Raw genomic sequence first — 25,251 nt, forward strand, 5'->3', positions numbered from 1 at the left:
GGGCAGGAAAAGGGGCTGAGCTGGAACCAAGGAAAGAAACAATAAGCATCCAAAACACCCCTGAGCTAGACTAGCCTATTTCAACAACAGCTAACTAACTAACCAAAAATATAGTGGGTGGTCCGCCCAGTTCTAACTAGTGTTTTTAACTAAGTTTACCTACGGGTACTGTCCAATGCCTGCGGCCCATGGGCGACTTGTCTTGGTTCCCCCTTTTCCCACCAGCAAACAAACACCATAACCAAAAACAATACTCACAGGTGAGGACAAAGTGATATGGAGGTGCTCAAACAAAAGATAGCTCAATACATAAAGAGCGATAGAGAGACATAGTAGGAGAGGGTGAAACAGAGCGATCTACAAACATAGGGCATTTACAGAGCGATTGAGCTCTAGAGCATACAACTGACAGGGTTTTTAAACCAAAGGAAAGGAACTGTGATTGGGTAGGAAACAGGAGGAGGTGTGTCTTCTGATTGATGATTGGTGACTGATTGGGGAGTGATGATTTTTACCTGTGAGGGGAGAAGGAGAGAAAATAACACACACACACACACACACAGGATACCTGTATCCGTAACAGTGTCGTTGTCCTGTTGGAAGGTGAACCTTCACCCCAGTCTGAGGTCCTGAGTGCTCTGGAGCAGGTTTTCATTAAGGATCTCGCTGTACTTTTCTCCGTTCATCTTTCCCTCGATCCTGACTAGTCTCCCAGTCCCTGCTGCTGAAAAACATCCCCACAGCATGAGGCTGCCAAAGCCATTCTACACTGTAGGTATGGTGCGAGGTTTCCTCCAGATGTGATGCTTGGCATTCAGGCCAAAGAGTTCAATCTTGGTTTCATCAGACCAGTGAATATTGTTTCTCAGGGTCTGAGAGTCTTAAGGTGCCTCTTGGCAAACTCCAAGCATATGCCTTTAACTGAGGAGTGGCTTCCGTCTGGTCACTCTACCATAAAGGCCTGATTGGTGGAGTGCTGCAGAGATGGTTATCCTTCTGGAAGGTTCTCCCATCTCCACAGAGGAACTCTGGAGCTCTGTCAGAGTGACTATTGGGTTCTTGGTCACCTCCCTGACAGGCCCTTCTCTGCAGATAGCTCAGTTTGGCTGGGGGTCCAGCTCTAGAAAGAGTCTTGGTGGTTCCAAACTTCTATTCAAGAATGATGGAGGCCACTGTGTTCTTCAATGCTACATATATTTTTGGGTACCTTTCTCCAGATCTGTGCCTCGACACAATCTTGTCTCGGAGCTCTACGGACAATTCCTTCGACCTCATGGCTTGGTTTTGCTCTGACATGCACTGTCAACTGTGATATAGACAGGTGTGTGCCTTTCTAAAAAGTACAATCAATTAAATTTACTACAGGTGGACTCCAATAAAGTTGTAGAAACATCTCAAGGATGATCAATGAAAACAGGATGCACCTGAGCTCAATTTCGAGACTTATAGCAAAAGGTCTGAATACTTATGTAAATAAGGTATTTCTGTCAAGCATTTCTAAAAGCCTTTTTTCACTTTGACATTATGGGGTATTACAGTATGTGTAGATTGAGAAATTTTATTTAATCCATTTTAGGATGAGGCTGTAACGTAACAAAATATGGAAAAAGTCAAGGGGTTTGAATATTTTCCGAATGCACTGTGACTAACCATGGGAAATACTGGTAACTGGGTTATTCACCATCACTTAAACCATCCACTTTATATGCATAGTTCTGCGCCCATATTTACAAGGTATCCAAGACTATGAGTGCTGATCTAGGGTCACTTTTGCTTTTCAGATCATGAAAAATAAGACAAACGGGGACCATATCATGAGTCTCAAAGTAGGAATTATATTGGATGCCATTCAAAAAAAAAATTTGAACAGTGATCTTTCACACAATGTTTTATATTTTACATTTAGTCTAAATTCTGCATTTGAACGGATTTAGAAATCTGGACAAAATGAAGACATCCCTTTTTTAATACTAGAGAATTTCTGATCCTCAATTTCATTGTTATGTTCTTCTTCATAAGAAAGTTGAATACGAATATTTGAATAATAGATGAATTGATTGTAATTCTTCAAAGTAAGATGTATTTTGAGTAAAAGCTCTGTTATTAAATAAACTACTGTTGACTTATTTCACCTCAGCGAGGGGTTAAGGTTGTATGAATGACTGATAATCAAATACACCCAGGAAGCAACACACACACACACACACAGGAAGCAACACACACACACACACACACCCAGGAAGCAACACACACACACACACACACCCAGGAAGCAACACACACACACACACAGGGTGGTGGGCTACGGACCATTGCTAAACAAATACACCTCACCTTACCTTCCCCGTGTTTGGCTAATAGAGGGTTGTCTTCAACCCTGTGCTTTGGCAAAGTGGGTGGGGTTATATCCTTCCTGTTTGGCCCTGTCTGGGGGTATCATCGGATGGGGTCACAGTGTCTCCTGACCCCTCCTGTCTCAGCCTCCAGTATTTATGCTGCAGTAGTTTGTGTGTCAGGGGGCTAGGGTTAGTTTGTTATATCTGGAGTACTTCTCCTGTCCGGTGTCCTGTGTGAATTTAAGTGTGCTCTGTCTAATTCTCTCTTTCTCTCCCCTTCTTTCTCTCTCTCAGAGGACCTGAGCCCTAGGACCATGCCTCAGGACTCCCTGACATGATGACTCCTTGCTGTCCCCAGTCCACCTGGCCGTGCTGCTGCTCCACTTTCAACTGTTCTGCCTGTGATTATTATTATTTGACCATGCTGGTCATTTATGAACATTTGAACATCTTGGCCATATTCTGATATAATCTCCACCCGACACAGCCAGAAGAGGACTGGCCACCCCACATAGCCTGGTTCCTCTCTAGGTTTCTTCCTAGGTTTTGGCCTTTCTAGTGAGTTTTTGCTAGCCACCGTGCTTCTACACCTGCATTGCTTGCTGTTTGGGGTTTTAGGCTGGGTTTCTGTACAGCACTTTGAGATATCAGCTGATGTACGAAGGGCTATATAAATAAATTTGATTTGATTTGATTCACAAGGCACCAAATGGACAAAAACAGATTGAAACGGGGAGTGAGGGACTACCTGATCTTATCCAATAACAAACACTCTTTTTGTTTCCCATTGAAAAAGGTTGCTACATTTTTTCCTGTTGCATGCCCTAATGAACATGACCCAGGTTTGCATGTTGTCCAGACAGAGAGAATAATAAGAGAGTGAGAAGAAGATCCATCAACATGAGGAAGACTTTTGGCCTACATGTTTTTTAAACATATACAATGAAGTATTTCCTTTCCAGCAGATGCACACATTTTCCAACAGGGTCATTTTTGAATAAAGGTGACAATTGGCCATTGGCATTTGGATTTGTTGTAAACTTTTTGTCTCCCCATTCTAAATCAACTAATATCATAGCTTAAAGACATGAAATATGTTTTACCATTATGATAACATTCTGCCACCAGTAGCCGTAATAACACAAATGATGGTAACACCATTGAGAAATTGTAGGTAAAAGGAGGATTTTCTGAAATGCTGGACAGTAGCCGTAGTAACACAAATGATGGTAACACCAATGAGACATTTTAGGTAAAACAATTTCTGAAATGCTGGACACAAATGCTGAAATCTAAGGTCATCAATCATGAAAAAGTTGTTTACTGAAGTGATATGATTAATAATTTTACTCACAGTATTATTTCCCTTCAATTAATTTGACAAACACCAAATGACAGTTTGGATTTAGGCACACCAAATTATCAATGGAATCCACAATTAATGAAGTACGAAAAGGGTTTGATTAGCTAATAATTGTCTTGAATCTAGACCCCTCCACCGATAACATTTTGCCACTGGAGAGAATGCTCAAGGTCCTTGAATATATTTGGAATCAGTGATTTTTAAAGCAGTAACAACAATTAAATAAAACTGAGGTAAAAACAGGTATTTTAATAGCCTTCCATGTTTTTATTGATCCTTAAAATATAATAAATACATTTGTTCACTTTCTAGCATTCAAAATAGTAGATATCTCAAAATAGTAGATATCTCTAAATCCCAGAAACACACCTCTACAAATTACCAGTGGATCAAGACGATTTGCTAGTGCCCAGTCGTTTCTAGTTCATAAAAATATATGTTTTGCTGTATAAAGGACACGTGTGTTTTCATATTAAATAACGGTTAAATAGGAAATGTATTATTTTTCATGTTTTTGTCATTTGAAAGTGTTTTTTTTTACAATTCAATAATGACTCAACAGATTCACACAGTCAGTGATGTTGAGACAGACAGGGACAGAAACGTTTGAAGTTATGTAAGTATTGACACGTCAGAGAAAGGATGAGGTTCTATGGATGACTGCTAAACAAATACCCTGGAAAACAACACCACACACACACACACACACACACACACACACACACCACACCACACCACACCACACCACACCACACCACACACACATAATTAGTTGTGTAACATAGATGTGACAGAATAATCAGAATGAGTTGTGTAACATGGATAATTAAGATGTCTTATCTGCATAATATTCTTATGTGATATACTTATTAGAATGTAACCCTTCAGACTCTGGTGTTGACAGTTGTACTTTCTCCCTCAGCTGGGGCTCAGTCACCTGGGGACCAGAGAGGGGAGAGGTCAGGCTTGTCTTTCACATGTCTCTGTTGCTATGCAGAATATCAGAAAGAGAAGAGGACAGGAGGGAACATTCTCTTCATATGTGAATGTGTCTTTACCTATTCTAAACCATGTGAATGTGTCTTTACCTATTCTAAACCATGTGAATGTGTCCTTACCTATTCTAAACCATGTGAATGTGTCCTTACCTATTCTAAACCATGTGAAGGGATGGCGTGATTAAAGGGGAACCAATTACTTGTCTCTACAATGTCTGTGGCCTTAGGGGAGATAATGTCTGAGAAAAGATGTGTGTGGTAGTGTCTGGAACCAGTGTATGTCATCTCTGATGTTGCACCTTTCCTGGGGTAGTATATGACCTAGAGGCTCACTCCCCTCAGTCAGCTTGTCCAGGTGTGTGGTCAAGAAGGGGTTTTACTCGAGATGGGAGTATCTGGAGTTGACAATTGATCTATGCCATAGAATGAGTTGGTGTTTCTGTGCTATGAAGTACCAGGAACGAGATCGGAGCCACGTCTTAGAGGCCAAACTGAACAATAAGAACAGTCTTCATAGCAAATGCTATCTGGCTGCTGGATACTCCTTTCTCATATATCAAGTCTCACCTTGTGAGCCATTCCACACATCTGTTGATTGTCATGTAGACTGAGGGGTAGATCTTTGCTATAAAATATTTTTGTAGCCTTTGTGTCGGGTCTCTCAACGAATCATCCGAGGGTGGTTCAGCGACCAGCCATCGCTATTACAGAGCTCTCACTAATAAAGATTCAGTTCAAGTATAACTATCACTTGTGTGATAAGCTTGTCTCTCCTCATTTGATAATACATAAATTAACCACTACACACACAAATGTAAACACACATGGGGTGGTGGGCTACGGACCACTGCTAACCAAATACACCTCACCTTACCCTCCCCATGTTTGGCTAATAGAAGGTTGTGTTCATAAGGCACCAAACGGAAGAAAACAGATTAAAACAAGGAGTGAGGGACTATCTGATCTTTTCCAATAACAAACCCACATTTTTGTTTTCCGTTGAAAAAGTTGCTAAATTGTTTCTGCTGTGTGCCCTAATGAACATGACCCAGGTTTGCATGTTTGCCAGACAGAGAGAGAGAAAAGAGAGTAAGAAGAATCCATCACGCACACTGAGACGGAGGAGAGGAGCGAGGGATTCAGCGGAGGACAAGATAGCCCCGTCAATACAGGTATGTTAATCTTATGTTTGGATATACTGTTTTATTGTTCAAAACCTTGGTGAATACTATAATAAAGAATGATGATAATATATCAGTAAAGAAATGGGTTACTATCACATTAATGAAAGGTTATTGTTGTGGTGGTATGTGTGGTAATGTCTAATGCTGAAAAGGACAAGAATAGTACATCCACATCCTATACATGGCAGGTGTTGGATGTCCAGAAATAGATCATATTAACTGATCATTTGAAGGGGGAATTGTTTTACGTTATTAATTCATATTGACTGATGAATATGTTGCTACATCCCAGATCCATGGAGTGGAGTAGGAGAGCTGTCCTTGTCTCTGGTGAGAACTAAATCCCTACAAGGGTTCGGGTCAATTCTATTTCAGTTCCTGTCAAAACAAACAGTAAATCACATTCCAATTAACCTCTGAGAGATTCTTATGACATTGCCAGGAATAAGTGTTGCATTTCCAAAAAGACAAGTCCTGTAGCTTTCAAATGAACCAATCAGAATTGAAAAGATCATTCAAATTTCAGTGTACTTCCTGAATTGACTGAAATGGAAATTGAGTTGACCCCAACCCTTCCATCTAAAAGTCAGAGATCTTTAATGATCAGCATTACCCTATAGCATGTTACACAATTTGTCATATAATGTTAAAGTGTATTCACAATATTATTCTCTATGACAAATTCATAATATTATTCATTCATAATATTGTTGTTTTACAGGGATCTTCCTACTCTTTTGGAGGGTCACCATGCAGATAGGTAAATGCATTTTTAATAAAGCAGACAGACAGACAAACAGACAAAAACAAACAAACCAAATCAACTAATCAATGAATTAAGTATCAGTATTGGCCACTGACAGAACCTAGGCCTAATAATTCATTTTGTTCAGTTAATGTCCCAATTAACGGTTACTAATTACATTTGATAATGTTGGTGCAGGTGTGTGTGCAGGGGGTATTTCTATATATTTGAGGTGTATTCACTAGGAACCAAAAGGAATAAAATGGCCGACACAGGGAGGGACTAATCTGAACTAACCAGTAAAATGTTGTCAGTTGAAAAATATATGGTTATGATATGCACTAATGTATAAACCTGTGCATTATATCTGTCTCTGTCACTCAAACAGACAACGTGGCTTTGAAAGGAGTGGCCAGCCAGTCATCACTGAATGGGTATGGCAATGCTCACAATGCCATTGATGGGAACAGAGAATCATACTATCACCTAGGATCCTGCACCCACACTGCACAGGAGACCAACCCCTGGTGGAGAGTGGACCTGCTGGATGTGTACAGAGTGACAGCTGTCACCATCACCAACAGAGGAGATGTTAGTGCTGAGAGACTTGATGGTGCTGAGATCCGCATCGGTAACTCACTGGAGAACAACGACATCAACAACCCCAGGTGAGTAGTGAAATAGAATAAATAACATTGTACTGTGATTCTGTACTGTAATACAATAATCATGTATCTCGCTCTCTTCGCCACCCCCTTCTCACTCTCCATCTTTCTCCCCACCCCCTCACTCTCTCTCCATCTCTCTCTCCCCCAACCCCCTCTCTCCCCACCCCCCATCACTCTCTCTCACCCCCACTCTGTCCCCCACTCCCCTATATCTCTCTCCTCCCAAACACCTTCTATCTGTCCCACCACCCCCTTTCTTTGTCCCCCCACCCAACCTCTGTAAAATAACAATGTCCTTCGCTTTCTCCACCATCCCCTTCTCTCTCTCCCGCCACCCTCTCTTTCTTTCAGATGTGTTGTCATCTCCCACATCCCAGCAGGAAAGACCTACACCTTCCAGTGTAATGAGATGGAGGGTCGCTATGTTGTTGTGGTCATCCCTGGACAGAAAAAGATTCTTACTCTTTGTGAGGTGGAAGTATTTGCCACGGTCAAAACTCCAGAGTCTTCCACAGAAGGTACTTCTTTCCTGGTACATTTATTTATTCTGTCAGAGAAGGTACGTCGAATAATAACTTTAATGAACATACTTATTTTCGTATCGGACTTCGGTTTAGTGGAGATTATACTTTTTTTCCCACAATTCATGTTTTGTTATATTGAATGTTATTTTGTGACTATGTGGGAGACATTTTCACAATGCAAATTAGTACAAATCAGTGTAATTTACACATTGCTCAGCTTACTAAACTTTAGTAAAACAATCAAGTTTTTGTACAGCGCATTGTTAAAGAAATATGTTAAATAAAATCATACTGTCAAGACATTCAGTTTTGTGGTATTTACGGTATTTTGCACAGATTTGAACTATTCTGCACCATAAAAATATCAGCAAATGTATTTCAGCCCCCAAGTCAAAGAGAACGGTGGTGAGGATGAAGATCCAATCAGATGCTGATCTGACAAACCAGGCAGTCGGTGACCAGCTACTACAGCAGGTAAGGGGGAGGAAGGGAAAGGGGGGGAGGGAAAGGGGGAGGAAGAGGGACAGACGGACAGTCGGAGTGAGAGAGAAAATAATCTAACAATTTAACCGAAAAGCTTGTGCTTTAATCTAGCTGAATGTAGAGCTTGTGAAGCAGGGGGTGTCTGACTTTCAACTGCGCTGGAGGACTCAGCCAGATGGACAGATTTTCCACCGTGAGGAAGAAGCGAAGGAGGGTGGACCCACACAGACAGGTAACAACAAAGTGCATATTACAGACTGTTGTCCTTATTGCAACAGACAGGCAATAAAGACATTGTGTTTTTATCAGAGTTGGGGTCTATTCCATTTCAGGAAAAAAACTTTTATTTATTCCAGTTTCAATATACCTTAACGAGTTTCAATTATGAAAATGTAAAAGTGGAATTTTAGTTTACTTCCTGAATTGACTGAATTGAAATGTAATCAACCCTAACTCTGGGTCTTATTATATTATTGCCAAGTTGTTATTGTAAGAAGAGAACGTGTTAGCGAGTCATAACTAAATTAGTACATGAAAGAGTTTCTGTATGTCATTTCTCTTCCAGGTGTCTGTGGAACTGAAGGGGGCTAGCCTGGTGAGAGACTCCAAGGAGACACAATAGTTTAAGATTGGACTGTATTGAGGACAATCAATCTACGTAAAACTTTAATTAAACCCAGTCTCATATAGCTATGCAACAACACATTTCAGCAACTAAACGCCTGTTTCAAATAAACTCAGGGTCTAAATCAAATCGAAATATTATTTGTCACATACACATGGTTAGCAGATGTTAATGCGAGTGTAGCGAAAGTGCAATACATGGTATAAAATATAGTATATACATGTGATATTTCTTTATTTTACTCGGCAAGTCAGTTAAGAACAAATTCTCATGTTCAATGACGGCCTAGGAACAGTGGGTTAACTGCCTTATTCAGGGTCAGAACGACAGATTTTTACCTTGTAAGCTCGGGGATTCGATCTTGCAACCTTTCGGTTACTTGTCCAACGATCTAACCGCTAGGCTACCTGCCGCAGAATATGAATAATGTAAGATATGTAAACATTATTAAAGTGGCATTATTTAGAATGCATTGTATAAAGTGACTAGTGATAAATGAATTGTTTACCAGGTTACCGTGAATTGTTTACCAGGTTTAATGTTTGATTTGTTACATTAAATCATTCAGTAATGACTCTAAAAAATGGTCAATCTTCTGTTTTTATTGCCAGTAAGAAACTGCTAGCCATTGGCTGCTAACAGTTGAGAACTGCTATGTATAAACTGGCAAGCCCAAAAACACTCAACAACTTCGGGAGTACAAACCCCAAGAAATGGGCAAGAACTCACGAACACATGTACTCGCTGTTTGTTTGTTACCTATGCATAGTCACTTTGGGCTTGCCAGTTTATACCTAGCAGCCCCACCTACAGTACATATACAGATTACCCCTACTAGCCTGTACTCCTGCACACTGACTCGGTACCGGTGTCCCCTGTATATAGCCTCATTACTGTTATTCTTATTGTGTTACTTTTTATTATTACTTTTTATTTTAGTCTACTTGGTAAATATTTTCTTCTTCTTGAACTGCACTGTTGGTTAAGGGCTTGTAAGTCAGCATTTCACGGTAAAGTCTTCACTTGTTGTATTCGGCATGTGGGAAATAAAGTTTGATTTCATTATTCTGTTAAGGATTTTATTTTATGGGGGCATTCTAAGACAAAAGACATGCAACACAGTGTGTAAATGATAAAACATTAGTGCAAATAAAAAGGTTGAATGCTGGAATTAAACAACTAACTATGTTAATTAGTCAAATCTGCGTGCATTAAAGAAATAGATGCCTGGCTCAAATAGAAGCCTGTATCTAATATGCAACTGTTCTGTTCAGTGATTTAAGCACATGAACCCTGGGGCTTTTAATTAAAATTTTACTGTATTTAAAGCGGTATACGGTATTTTATTATATACCGGTATTGATGCAGGGACCGGTTTGGGTGTTTACTTTACCTTCTATGCCGGTATTTGAATGTTTGGTTTGTTAAATGTGATACGCCATGTATAATATACATTTTTATAGTTTTCTTCGCTACTAGTCATCTCTCTCCGGCACTTTCTCTTTGTGCCACTTTCCACACAGACCTAGCCACACTCCCTGTCACTCAAGGAGCACATTTGATGTTCCTCAACCACGAGAAACTTGTGTTCAGTCTGCATGGTCAATGCAGCACATGCAACAATGCTGTTTTCACTTTGCTTCTTAATATAAATCCACTAGCGTTCTATAATGACACTATTAGTTTGTGTTTCTTACATCTAGTTTCTCTTTTCTTAGCAAGTTGCCCTACATCTTGTTAGCCGCTAATGATAATAGCTAGCTAGCTAATAAATGTACTGAGTCAGAGCAAACGTAGCTAGCTAATACAGCCTGATAACACCAGTGATGGTGTAGACCTAAATCAGCATGTTGTTTGTGCAACAGTATCTTCTAAATCAAAGAGGAATATGCAAAGCAAGAATATGTTAGCTATATCAAGTAGCCAAGAAAAAAAACATGCAATGTAGCCAAAGTTTATAGGGTCCCCTAGGAAACACTTATCAACACTTTAGTTCCTACCCTGTCACAACAACTCCTCCCTGGCATTTTAGTTCGGACCATTTACTCAGTACTTTGTTGAAGCACCTTTGGCAGCAATTACAGAATCAAGTCTTCTTGGGTATAACGCTACAAGCTTGGCACACCTGTATTTGGGGAGTTTCTCCCATTCTTCTCCGCAGCTCCTCTCAAGCTTTGTCAGGTTAAATGGGGAGCGTCGCTGCACAGCTATTTTCAGGTCTCTCCAGAGATGTTCGATCGGGTTCAAGTCAGAGCTCTGGCTGGGCCACTCAAGGACATTCAGAGACTTGTCCTGAAGCCACTCGTGCGTTGTCTTGGCTGTGTGCTTAGTGTCTGTTACGAATCCCTTTTGGCCCGACAGTCTAGGGGAGATGGTAACGAGACCCGTAACATAACTCATGCAAATTATAATAGTGAAAAAGTAAAAGTGAGAACGAAATAACCACGGACAACTAAATTACCGTCAAACACATGGTTTATTAGAAGACACACGGTAATGGAGGGGGGCAGGAAAAGGGGCTGAGCTGGACCCAAGGAAAGAAACAATAAGCATCCAAAACACACCTGAGCTAGACTAGCCTATTTCAACAACAGCTAAACTAACTAACCAAAAATACAGTGGGTGGTCCGCCCAGTTCTAACTAGTGTTTTTAACTAAGTTTACCTACGGGTAGTGTATGCCCATGGGCGACTTGTCTTGGTTCCCCCTTTTCCCACCAGCAAACAAACACCATAACTAAAAACAATACTCACAGGTGAGGACAAAGTGATATGGAGGTGCTCAAACAAAAGATAGCTCAATACATAAAGAGCGATAGAGAGACATAGTAGGAGAGGGTGAAACAGAGCGATCTACAGACACAGGGCATTTACAGAGAGATTGAGCTCTAGAGCAGACAACTGACAGGGTTTTTAAACCAAAGGAAAGGAACCCTGATTGGGTAGGAAACAGGAGGAGGTGTGTCTTCTGATTGATGATTGGTGACTGATTGGGGAGTGATGATTTTTACCTGTGAGGGGAGAAGGAGAGAAAAGAACACACACACACACAGGATACCTGTATCCGTAACAGTGTCGTTGTCCTGTTGGAAGGTGAACCTTCACCCCAGTCTGAGGTCCTGAGTGCTCTGGAGCAGGTTTTCATTAAGGATCTCTCTGTACTTTTCTCCGTTCATCTTTCCCTCGATCCTGACTAGTCTCCCAGTCCCTGCTGCTGATAAACATCCCCACAGCATGAGGCTGCCAAAGCCATTCTACACTGTAGGTATGGTGCGAGGTTTCCTCCAGATGTGATGCTTGGTATTCAGGCCAAAGAGTTCAATCTTGGTTTCATCAGACCAGTGAATATTGTTTCTCAGGGTCTGAGAGTCTTAAGGTGCCTCTTGGCAAACTCCAAGCATATGCCTTTAACTGAGGAGTGGCTTCCGTCTGGTCACTCTGCCATAAAGGTCTGATTGGTGGAGTGCTGCAGAGACGGTTATCCTTCTGGAAGGTTCTCCCATCTCCACAGAGGAACTCTGGAGCTCTGTCAGAGTGACTATTGGGTTCTTGGTCACCTCCCTGACAAAGGCCATTCTCTGCAGATAGCTCAGTTTGGCTGGGTGTCCAGCTCTAGAAAGAGTCTTGGTGGTTCCAAACTTCTTCTATTCAAGAATGATGGAGGCCACTGTGTTCTTAGGGACCTTCAATGCTACATATATTTTTGGGTACCTTTCTCCAGATCTGTGCCTCGACACAATCTTGTCTCGGAGCTCTACGGACAATTCCTTCGACCTCATGGCTTGGTTTTGCTCTGACTTGCACTGTCAACTGTGATATAGACAGGTGTGTGCCTTTCTAAAAAGTCCAATCAATTAAATTTACCACAGGTGGACTCCAATAAAGTTGTAGAAACATCTCAAGGATGATCAATGAAAACAGGATGCACCTTAGCTCAATTTCGAGACTTATAGCAAAAGGTCTGAATACTTATGTAAATAAGGTATTTCTGTCAAAAATTTCTGAAAGCCTGTTTTCACTTTGACATTATGGGGTATTACAGTATGTGTAGATTGAGCAATTTTATTTAATCCATTTTAGGATGAGGCTGTAACGTAACAAAATATGGAAAAAGTCAAGGGGTTTGAATATTTTCCGAATGCACTGTGACTAACCATGGGAAATACTGGTAACTGGGTTATTCACCATCACTTAAACCATCCACTTTATATGCATAGTTCTGCGCCCATATTTACAAGGTATCCAAGACTATGAGTGCTGATCTAGGGTCACTTTTGCTTTTCAGATCATGAAAAATAAGACAAACGGGGACCATATCATGAGTCTCAAAGTAGGAATTATATTGGATGCCATTAAAAAAAAACATTTGAACAGTGATCTTTCACACAATGTTTTATATTTTACATTTAGTCTAAATTCTGCATTTGAACAGATTTAGAAATCTGGACAAAATGAAGACATCCCTTTTTTAATACTAGAGAATTTCTGATCCTCAATTTCATTGTTATGTTCTTCTTCATAAGAAAGTTTAATAAGAATATTTGAATAATAGATGAATTGATTGTAATTCTTCAAAGTAAGATGTATTTTGTGTAAAAGCTCTGTTATTAAATAAACTACTGTTGACTTATTTCACCTCAGCGAGGGGTTAAGGTTGTATGAATGACTGATAATCAAATACACCCAGGAAGCAACACACACACACACACACACCCAGGAAGCAACACACACACACACACACACCCAGGAAGCAACACACACACAGGGTGGTGGGCTACGGACCATTGCTAAACAAATACACCTCACCTTACCTTCCCCGTGTTTGGCTAATAGAGGGTTGTCTTCAACCCTGTGCTTTGGCAAAGTGGGTGGGGTTATATCCTTCCTGTTTGGCCCAGTCCGGGGGTGTCATCGGATGGGGCCTCAGTGTCTCCTGAACCCTCCTGTCTCAGCCTCCAGTATTTATGCTGCAGTAGTTTATGTGTCAGGGGGTTAGGGATAGTTTGTTATATCTGGAGTACTTCTCCTGTCCGGTGTCCTGTGTGAATTTAAGTATGCTCTCTCTAATTCTCTCTTTCTCTCCCCTTCTTTCTCTCTCTCAGAGGACCTGAGCCCTAGGACCATGCCTCAGGACTCCCTGACATGATGACTCCTTGCTGTCCCCAGTCCACCTGGCCGTGCTGCTGCTCCAGTTTCAACTGTTCTGCCTGTGATTATTATTATTTGACCATGCTGGTCATTTATGAACATTTGAACATCTTGGCCATGTTCTGTTATAATCTCCACCCGACACAGCCAGAAGAGGACTGGCCACCCCACATAGCCTGGTTCCTCTCTAGGTTTCTTCCTAGGTTTTGGCCTTTCTAGGGAGTTTTTCCTAGCCACCGTGCTTCTACACCTGCATTGCTTGCTGTTTGGGTATTTAGGCTAGGTTTCTGTACAGCACTTTGAGATATCAGCTGATGTGCGAAGGGCTATATAAAAACATTTGATTTGATTTGATTCACTAGGCACCAAATGGACAAAAACAGATTGAAACGGGGAGTGAGGGACTACCTGATCTTATCCAATAACAAACACTCTTTTTGTTTCCCATTGAAAAAGGTTGCTATTTTTCCTGTTGCATGCCCTAATGAACATGACCCAGGTTTGCATGTTGTCCAGACAGAGAGAATAATAAGAAAGTGAGAAGAAGATCCATCAACATGAGGAAGACTTTTGGCCTACATGTTTTTTAAACATATACAATGAAGTATTTCCTTTCCAGCAGATGCACACATTTTCCAACAGGGTCATTTTTGAATAAAGGTGGCAATTGGCCATTGGCATTTGGATTTGTTGTAAACCTTTTGTCTCCCCATTCTAAATCAACTAATATCATAGCTTAAAGACATGAAATATGTTTTACCATTATGATAACATTCTGCCACCAGTAGCCGTAGTAACACAAATGATGGTAACACCAATGAGAAATTGTAGGTAAAAGGAGGATTTTCTGAAATGCTGGACAGTAGCCATAGTAACACAAATGATGGTAACACCAATGAGAAATTGTAGGTAAAAAGAGGATTTTCTGAAATGCTGGACAGTAGCCGTAGTAACACAAATGATGGTAACACCAATGAGACATTTTAGGTAAAACAATTTCTGAAATGCTGGACACAAATGCTGAAATCTAAGGTCATCAATCATGAAAAAGTTGTTTACTGAAGTGATATGATTAATAATTTTACTCACAGTATTATTTCCCTTCAATTAATTTGACAAACACCAAATGACAGTTTGGATTTAGGCACACCAAATTATCAATGGAATCCACAATTAATGAAGTACGAAAAGGGTTTGATTAGCTAATAATTGTCTTGAATCTAGACCCCTCCACCGATAACATTTTGCCACTGGAGAGAATGCTCAAGGTCCTTGAATATATTTGGAATCAGTGATTTTTAAAGCAGTAACAACAATTAAATAAAACTGAGGTAAAAACAGGTATTTTAATAGCCTTCCACGTTTTTATTGATCCTTACAATATAATAAATACTTTTGTTCACTTTCTAGCATTCAAAATAGTAGATATCTCAAAATAGTAGATATCTCTAAATCCCAGAAACACACCTCTACAAATTACCAGTGGATCAACACGTTTTGCTAGTGCCCAGTCGTTTCTAGTTCATAAAAATATATGTTTTGCTGTATAAAGAACACGTGTGTTTTCATATTAAATAACGGTTAAATGGGAAATATATTATTTTTCATGTTTTTGTCATTTGAAAGTGTTTTTTTTTACAAGTCGAGGGACAGCATTTACTGCCACAATTCAATAATGACTCAACAGATTCACACAGTCAGTGATGATGAGACAGACAGGGACAGAAAAGTTTGAAGTTATGTAACTATTGACACGTCAGGGAAAGGATGAGGTTCTATGGATGACTGCTAAACAAATACCCTGGAAAACAACACCACACACACACACACACACACACCACACCACACACACATAATTAGTTGTGTAACATAGATGGGACAGAAGAATCAGAATTAGTTGTGTAACATAGATAATTAAGATGTCTTATCTGCATAATATTCTTATGTGATATACTTATTAGAATGTAACCCTTCAGACTCTGGTGTTGACAGTTGTACTTTCTCCCTCAGCTGGGGCTCAGTCACCTGGGGACCAGAGAGGGGAGAGGTCAGGCTTGTCTTTCACATGTCTCTGTTGCTATGCAGAATATCAGAAAGAGAAGAGGACAGGAGGGAACATTCTCTTCATATGTGAATGTGTCTTTACCTATTCTAAACCATGTGAATGTGTCTTTACCTATTCTAAACCATGTGAATGTGTCTTTACCTATTCTAAACCATGTGAAGGGATGGCATGATTAATGGGGAACCAATTACTTGTCTCTACAATGTCTGTGGCCTTAGGGGAGATAATGTCTGAGAAAAGATGTGTGTGGTAGTGTCTGGAACCAGTGTATGTCATCTCTGATGTTGCACCTTTCCTGGGGTAGTATATGACCTAGAGGCTCACTCCCCTCAGTCAGCTTGTCCAGGTGTGTGGTCAAGAAGGGGTTTTACTCGAGATGGGAGTATCTGGAGTTGACAATCGATCTATGCCATAGAATGAGTTGGTGTTTCTGTGCTATGAAGTACCAGGAACGAGATCGGAGCCAAGTCTTAGAGGCCAAACTGAACATTAAGAACAGTCTTCATAGCAAATGCTATCTGGCTGCGGGATACTCCTTTCTCATATATCAAGTCTCACCTTGTGAGCCATTCCACACATCTGTTGATTGTCATGTAGACTGAGGGGTAGATCTTTGCTATAAAATATTTTTGTAGCCTTTGTGTCGGGTCTCTCAATGAATCATCCGAGGGTGGTTCGGCGACCAGCCATCGCTATTACAGAGCTCTCACTAATAAAGATTCAGTTGAAGTATAACTATCACTTGTGTGATAAGCTTGTCTCTCCTCAATTGATAATACATAAATTAACCACCACACACACAAATGTAAACACACATGGGGTGGTGGGCTATGGACCACTGCTAACCAAATACACCTCACCTTACCCTCCCCATGTTTGGATAATAGAAGGTTGTGTTCATAAGGCACCAAACGGAAGAAAACAGATTACAACAAGGAGTGAGGGACTATCTGATCTTATCCAATAACAAACCCACATTTTTGTTTTCCGTTGAAAAAGTTGCTAAATTGTTTCTGCTGTGTGCCCTAATGAACATGACCCAGGTTTGCATGTTTGCCAGACAGAGAGAGAGAGAGAAAAGAGAGTAAGAAGAATCCATCACGCACACTGAGACGGAGGAGAGGAGCGAGGGATTCAGCGGAGGACAAGATAGCCCTGTCAATACAGGTATGTTAATCTTATGTTTGGATATACTGTTTTATTGTTCAAAACCTTGGCGAATACTATAATAAAGAATTATGATAATATATCAGTAAATAAATATATTATTATCACATCAATAAAAGGTTATTGTTGTGGTGGTATGTGTGGTAATGTCTAATGCTGAAAAGGACAAAAATAGTACATCCACATCCTATACATGGCAGGTGTTGGATGTCCAGAAATAGATCATATTAACTGATCATTTGAAGGGGGAATTGTTTTATGTTATTAATTCATATTGACTGATGAATATGTTGCTACATCCCAGATCCATGGAGTGGAGTAGGAGAGCTGTCCCTGTCTCTGGTGAGAACTAAATCCCTACAAGGGTTCGGGTCAATTCTATTATAGTTCCTGTCAAAACAGACACTAAATCACATTCCAATTAACCTCTGAGAGATTCTTATGACATTGCCAGGAATAAGAATGAGTTGCATTTCCAAAAAGACAAGTCCTGTAGCTTTCAAATGAACCAATCAGAATTGAAAAGATCATTCAAATTTCAGTGCACTTCCTGAATTGACTGAAATTGAAATTGAGTTGACCCCAACCCTTTCATCTAAAAGTCAGAGATCTTTAATGATCAGCATTACCCTATAGCATGTTACACAATTTGTCATATAATGTTAAAGTGTATTCACAATATTATTCTCTATGACAAATTCATAATATTATTCATTCATAATATTGTTGTTTTACAGGGATCTTCCTACTCTTTTGGAGGGTCACCATGCAGATAGGTAAATGCATTTTTAATAAAGCAGACAGACAGACAAACAGACAAAAACAAACAAACCAAATCAACTAATCAATGAATTAAGTATCAGTATTGGCCACTGACAGAACCTAGGCCTAATAAAACATTTAGTTCAGTTAATGTCACAATTAACGGTTACTAATTACATTTGATAATGTTGGTGCAGGCAGGTGTGTGTGCAGGGGATATTTCTATATATTTGAGGTGTTTTCACTAGGAACCAAACGGAACAAAATGGCCGACACAGGGAGGGACTAATCTGAACTAACCTGTAAAATGTTGTCAGTTGAAAAATACATGGTTATGATATGCACTAATGAATAAACCTGTGTATAATATCTGTCTTTGTCACTCAAACAGACAATGTGGCATTGAGACGAGTGGCTGCTCAGTCTTCCCTTTTTTCTTGGGAAAATAGTCCAATTAAAGTCATCGATGGAAACCGCAACTCTAACTATAACTATGGTGGATCCTGCAGCAGCACTGCATTTAACACCAACCCCTGGTGGAGAGTGGACCTGCTGGATCTGTACAGAGTGACAGCTGTCACCATCACCAACAGAGGAGACTGCTGTCCTGAGAGACTTGATGGTGCTGAGATCCGCATCGGTAACTCACTGGAGAACAACGGCATCAACAACCCCAGGTGACACATACTGTAGACATGTGTACATATTTATTTATTCTCTTGTAGGTGTTCAGATATGGTCTTCATTCTTCTGGAGCTGTTCTGTGTCTGTATTACACCGGCATCAACAACTCCAGGTGACAAATGGACATCAGTACATTTTTATGTCCAGTCTTGAAGGAGATTGGATACATTGGTCTTGATCCATGCTTCTGTAGCTATTCAGTGGCTATTTATTTAACAGAATGACTCTATTCTCTATGGTACATTGTAGAGAGTCCTCATTCCCCCTATCTCTTTCTCTCTCCCTCTTCCTCCCTCCCTCTCTCCCCCCCTCTCCCTTTCAGGTGTGTTGTCATCCACCACATCCCAGCAGGAGAGACCTATACCTTCCAGTGTAATGAGATGGAGGGTCAGTATGTTGTTGTGGTCCTCCCTGGACAGAACAAGATTCTCACTCTGTGTGAGGTGGAAGTATTTGCCACAGTCAAACCTCCAGGTACTTCTTTACCAGTACATGTATTTATTCCGTCAGTGATGGTATGCCGAATAATAACTTTAATGACCAGAATTGATTTCCTGTCGAACACATTTAGTGGAGATGATAATTATTTTCCAATGCATGTTTTTTGTATTGAATGTTTTTTTTGGTGGGAGACAATGCCAATTAGTAGAAATCTGTGTAAAATAAACCGCAAAACTCATAATCTGGCAGTGTGACATTTTCTTTTCTTCAACAATGTGCGTTATAAAAATAACTCTGTTTATGCTTCACTCAGCTTACTAAACTTTAGTAAAACAATCACCTTTTTGTACAGCACATTGTTAAAGAAATATGTTAAATAAAATCATACTGTCAAGACATTCAGTTTTGTGGTATTTACGGTATTTTGCACAGATTTGAACTATTCTGCACCATAAAAAATATCAGCAAATGTATTTCAGCCCCCAAGTCAAAGAGAACGGTGGTGAGGATGAAGATCCAATCAGATGCTGATCTGACGGACCAGGCAGTCGGTGACCAGCTACTACAGCAGGTGAGCGAGAGGGAAAGGGGGAGGGAGAGACAGACAGAGAGAGTGAGTGAGAAAATAATCTAACAATTTAACCTAAAAGCTTGTGCTTTAATCTAGCTGAATGTAGAGCTCGTGAAGCAGGGGGTGTCTGACTTTCAACTGCGCTGGAGGACTCAGCCAGATGGACAGATTTTCCACCGTGAGGAAGAAGAGAAGGAGGGTGGACCCACACAGACAGGTAACAACAAAGTGCATATTACAGACTGTTTTCCTTATTGCAACAGACAGGCAATGAAGACATTGTGCTTTCATCAGAGTTGGGTTCTATACCATTTCAGGGAAAAAACGTATTTTATTTATTCTAATTTCAATATACTTTAATGAGTTTCAATTATGAAAATGTAAAAGTGGAATTTCAGTTTACTTCCTGAATTGACTGAATTGAAATGTAATCAACCCTAACTCTGGGTCTTATTATATTATTGCCAAGTTGTTATTGTAAGAAGAGAACGTGTTAGCGAGTCATAACTAAATTAGTACATGAAAGAGTTTCTGTATGTCATTTCTCTTCCAGGTGTCTCTGGAACTGAAGGGTGCTAGCCTGGTGAGAGACTCCAATGAGAAACAATAGTTTTAAGATTGTCATCAATACAGTCCAATCAACCGACCGTAAAACTTCAATGAAACGACGAGTCTCAAATAGCCGCCTGTCCCTTTTAATATCCAGGCAACGGCACACATTTCAGCAAATAAATTCCTGTTTCAAATTAAATGAATTAAATTAACTAAAGTAATTGTTTACGATGTTACCATGAATTACCATGAATTGTTTCCAAATTGTTTAATTCAGTAATGACTGAAAAAAATGATGCCAAAAATACATTTTTTATCGACAGTAATCAACTTCTAGCCATGGGCTGATAACAGCTGAGAACTGCTATCTAACTGGCAAGCACAAAAGCAGTCAACATCTTTGAGGGTACAGACCCCCAGAAAGCATCTGATTGCCCTCTAGTGGTGAACGTAGGAATAGCCTTAAATGCACAGTCAAATAGGAGAATAACTTTCTGTCAAGGATTATTTTTTATTTTTATTATAAAAGCCTACCAAGATAAACCAAGTGTGATACAGTGTGTAAATGGTAACACATTAGTGAAAGAAATTAATAAAAATGCTGGTAGTGAATTCTGGAATTAAACAATGAACTATGCAAATGAGTAAAAGCTGTGTGCGTTAAGAAACTAGACGCCTGGCTGAAATAGAAGCCTGTATCTGTTGTGTTCAGTGATTGAAGCAAATAAACTCTGGGGTGATTCATTGAAGTTTTACGGTATTTGAATGTATGTAGAAACAACATTATTCCTTTCAACATGTAAAAGTTAATATGCAGTTTGGTTCATTTTTATTTCAAATAATGAACATGGTTTAGTCAAGTATATTACTTCAAGCCTCAATTCTTTTGACGAACCAAAGCAGCACCAATGAGTTAGCCAGCCAACTTTGAAAAACAACCAAAGTAAAGATTGATTTTCAGGTATATTAAAAAAGCTAAACGTCAATATATGTTTTGCGTTGTTGAGTCAATTAGGCCATGTCCATTTCAAGCGTATCTTTTTTTTATTTTTTATAAAAAGTTATTTCTAAATATTTAGGGAAATTTGTGGCTAACTCATTGATCCTGCTTTGCACTATACCCAATCTGGTCTTTTCTCAATAGAATAAAAGCTTTAGGTGTTTTCATTTCATTGTGCAGTGACCATTCAAATGGGTGACAGAATCACCTGTTAAAACATTGAGACAGAGTTGGGAAATAATATAAGTTCATGTATGAACAGTTTATAGAATATAAATAAATGCAATAACCTGATAAATATCACAGTGTATCGTCTGCTCTTGGAATGTACCTGCTGTATTACAATGATATTCACTCATTCATTACTGTATTTCAACTGGTATTCACTCATTCATTACTGTATTTCAACTGATATTCACTCAGTCATTACTGTATTTCAACTGGTATTCACTCATTCATTACTGTATTTCAACTGGTATTCACTCATTCATTACTGTATTTCAACTGATATTCACTCATTCATTACTGTATTTCAACTGGTATTCACTCATTCATTACTGTATTTCAACTGGTATTCACTCATTCATTACTGTATTTCAACTGATATTCACTCATTCATTACTGTATTTCAACTGGTATTCACTCAGTCATTACTGTATTTCAACTGATATTCACTCATTCATTACTGTATTTCAACTGGTATTCACTCATTCATTACTGTATTTCAACTGGTATTCACTCATTCATTACTGTATTTCAACTGATATTCACTCATTCATTACTGTATTTCAACTGATATTCACTCATTCATTACTGTATTTCAACTGGTATTCACTCAGTCATTACTGTATTTCAACTGATATTCACTCATTCATTACTGTATTTCAACTGGTATTCACTCATTCATTACTGTATTTCAACTGGTATTCACTCATTCATTACTGTATTTCAACTGGTATTCACTCATTCATTACTGTATTTCAACTGATATTCACTCATTCATTACTGTATTTCAACTGGTATTCACTCAGTCATTACTGTATTTCAACTGATATTCACTCATTCATTACTGTATCTCGACTGATATTCACTCATTCATTACTGTATTTCAACTGATATTCACTCATTCATTACTGTATTTCAACTGATATTCTCTCATTCATTACTGTATTTCAACTGGTATTCACTCATTCATTACTGTATTTCAACGGATATGCACTCATTCATTACTGTATTTCAACTGATATTCACTCATTCATTACTGTATTTCAACGGATATTCACTCATTCATTACTGTATTTCAACTGATATTCACTCATTCATTACTGTATTTCAACTGATATGCACTCATTCATTACTGTATTTCAACTGATATTCACTCATTCATTACTGTATTTCAACTGATATTCACACATTCATTACTGTATTTCAACTGATATTCACACATTCATTACTATATTTCAACTGATATGCACACATTCATTACTGTATTTCAACTGATATTCACTCATTCATTACTGTATTTCAACTGATATTCACACATTCATTACTGTATTTCAACTGATATTCACTCATTCATTACTGTATTTCAACTGATATTCACTCATTCATTACTGTATTTCAACTGATATTCACACATTCATTACTGTATTTCAACTGATATTCACTCATTCATTACTGTATTTCAACTGATATGCACACATTCATTACTGTATTTCAACTGATATTCACTCATTCATTACTGTATTTCAACTGATATTCACTCATTCATTACTGTATTTCAACTGATATTCTCTCATTCATTACTGTATTTCAACTGATATTCACTCATTCATAAGGGCCAGGGTAGACCATAAGTAGGGCACAGAGTTTTCCCTGGTCAGATCATGTTGTCAGGGAAAACTCAGGGCCCTACATGCAAGGGATAATCAACGAGGGTAATCAACGTTCTCTGAACAATAATTAGCGACTTGGATGGTGTGTTCCACGACGCGCTAGTGGAGTAAGAGCTGTCTCTTCATTCGTTGTTATTTGAATATGCTGGTAACAGTTTTATAAAAGCAATAAGGCATGTATCAGGAATACAGTCACAGGTAAATGGGTTGACAATCCCGTGGGCCTAACAACACCATTTGCCTGTGACTGCAGTCATGATACAGCCTCTTGTGCCTTATTGCTTAATTAACATTCCTATTACATCACAATAACTATGATTTATAAGTTTCAATTTATGTGGAAGGAATGCGATGATGAGTATCTGCTCCTGCAGAGAGGTGGGTTGGGAATGTGAACTTGGCACATACTGCAGTGTTCTTTCTGTCACAGCATTTCCAGGAAAACTAAAATATACTGACACCGAATAATGAAAGTGTAACTAAGAAATCTCACCCCTAGCGTGGTAACCTGACTCAGTTAGCCAGCTAACTTTGACAAAACACCAGATATAACTATTGATTTTCAGGTTCATTAAGAAATCTAAACTTAGATCTGTGTTTAAGGTTGTTGAGTTAATTACACCATGCCCATTTCAAGCTTATCTTTCGAAAACATAAATTATTAATATAAACTATTTAGTCATATTAGCTGGCTAACCGACTGATCCTGTTTGGTTGTAAACCCCTCAGGTCTAAAATCTGTGTGCGTTTTATCCAACTCTAACTTTACACTCGAGGGAATTGACCTAAATGGACAGGGTCAAATTTTAACAGAATCAATGTATTATCAGAACAAAGATGAGGACACAACAGATCACCTGAATACAGACTTTACACTTTTGACTGTGCAGTATACATTTTACTGAACTTTTCATAGCATTTGTTGATAACGAAATCTGGATTTACTCTGGATACATTCAGTAACATAAGAATATTGCTGCATAATCTGGAGTAGGTGCAACATAAGATTAAAACAATGCAAGGGTTAGTGAGAGATATAACTGGTGTCTCCAAGTTGCCACACACCTCTCAAGTGTGCACAGTCCCTAAGTAATTTCAATAAACTTATATGACTCATGGAAAGAGCCTTCAACTGTTAGGTTCTCTCCTAGCTGTGCCGTTGAGGAAGTAAAGCAAGCACACTTGTATTTTTTTGTTTGGAACACAGACATCACACAAGCAACCCAGAAGCAGGTCCTTTTGGCTGAAATAGTTTGCTGAAATACTATTCACACACACACAAACACTTCATGTTTCTCAAGGATTTCTTTATTCAGACGAAGGGTACTTCTATGGGACCCCATATGGCTCCTAACTATGTTCATTTGTCTGTGGGTTACATGGAGAAACAGTCCATTTTCAATCCCTTCAAAAATGTAAATGTACTGTTTCCAAATAATAATGTTAGAAATTAGAACACTTTTTGTTCTATGGAGGGGTGATGCAAAACAGATCCAGGCATTCCATGCTTTTATTTTGTTCTGATCACCTGATATTTACTATGCAATCTGACACAAGTCAAATCAGTTTCCTTGATCTTCTGATTTTGTGTGAGGACAATGCTCTATACACTTATCTTTACAGGAAACCTACTGATCGTAACAGTGTGTTGAGGGCTGATAGTTGTCACACACTTCCCCTTGAAAAACAGTTTGCCCTACAGCCAATTGTCGAATCAAAAGAATTTGCAAAAGAACTGTCAGATTGCGACAGAAATATGCTGAGACGCAAAGAAAATTCAAGGAGAGGGGGTACAAAAATGGTCAGATTAATACTGACATTGAGAAAATTCTAAACAGAGACATGATCTCTTTCATGTACAGTCTCGCAAAAATAAGCATTCTAACTACCCCGCTATTCAATGTGTGCTCTGAACAAATTAAGGGAATTGTTCAAACATTGGCACATTCTAAGATCCGATGACAGTATCCGTAATGTGTTTTTGGACCCTCCATTGGTTGGAATCTCACAGGGCAGAAATCTCAGAGATCAGTTGGTAAAC

At 39.1% G+C, this 25,251-nt stretch overlaps 1 protein-coding gene across 1 annotated transcript; it reads left to right on the forward strand.

Moving 5' to 3' along the window:
• The first annotated feature begins 6,631 nt into the window (after positions 1-6,631).
• LOC139417460 (uncharacterized) lies at positions 6,632-20,342 on the forward strand. Its single transcript, XM_071166745.1, has 10 exons — positions 6,632-6,641; positions 7,015-7,294; positions 7,646-7,812; positions 8,201-8,292; positions 8,413-8,533; positions 18,459-18,744; positions 19,074-19,225; positions 19,672-19,763; positions 19,860-19,980; positions 20,317-20,342. Exons 1-10 carry the CDS (start codon positions 6,632-6,634, stop codon positions 20,340-20,342), a joined length of 1,347 nt encoding a protein of 448 aa, XP_071022846.1.
• Positions 20,343-25,251: the final 4,909 nt, after the last annotated feature.

This window comes from Oncorhynchus clarkii, chromosome 9 (genome assembly GCF_045791955.1).
Source record: "Oncorhynchus clarkii lewisi isolate Uvic-CL-2024 chromosome 9, UVic_Ocla_1.0, whole genome shotgun sequence".
Taxonomy (NCBI): domain Eukaryota; kingdom Metazoa; phylum Chordata; class Actinopteri; order Salmoniformes; family Salmonidae; genus Oncorhynchus; species Oncorhynchus clarkii.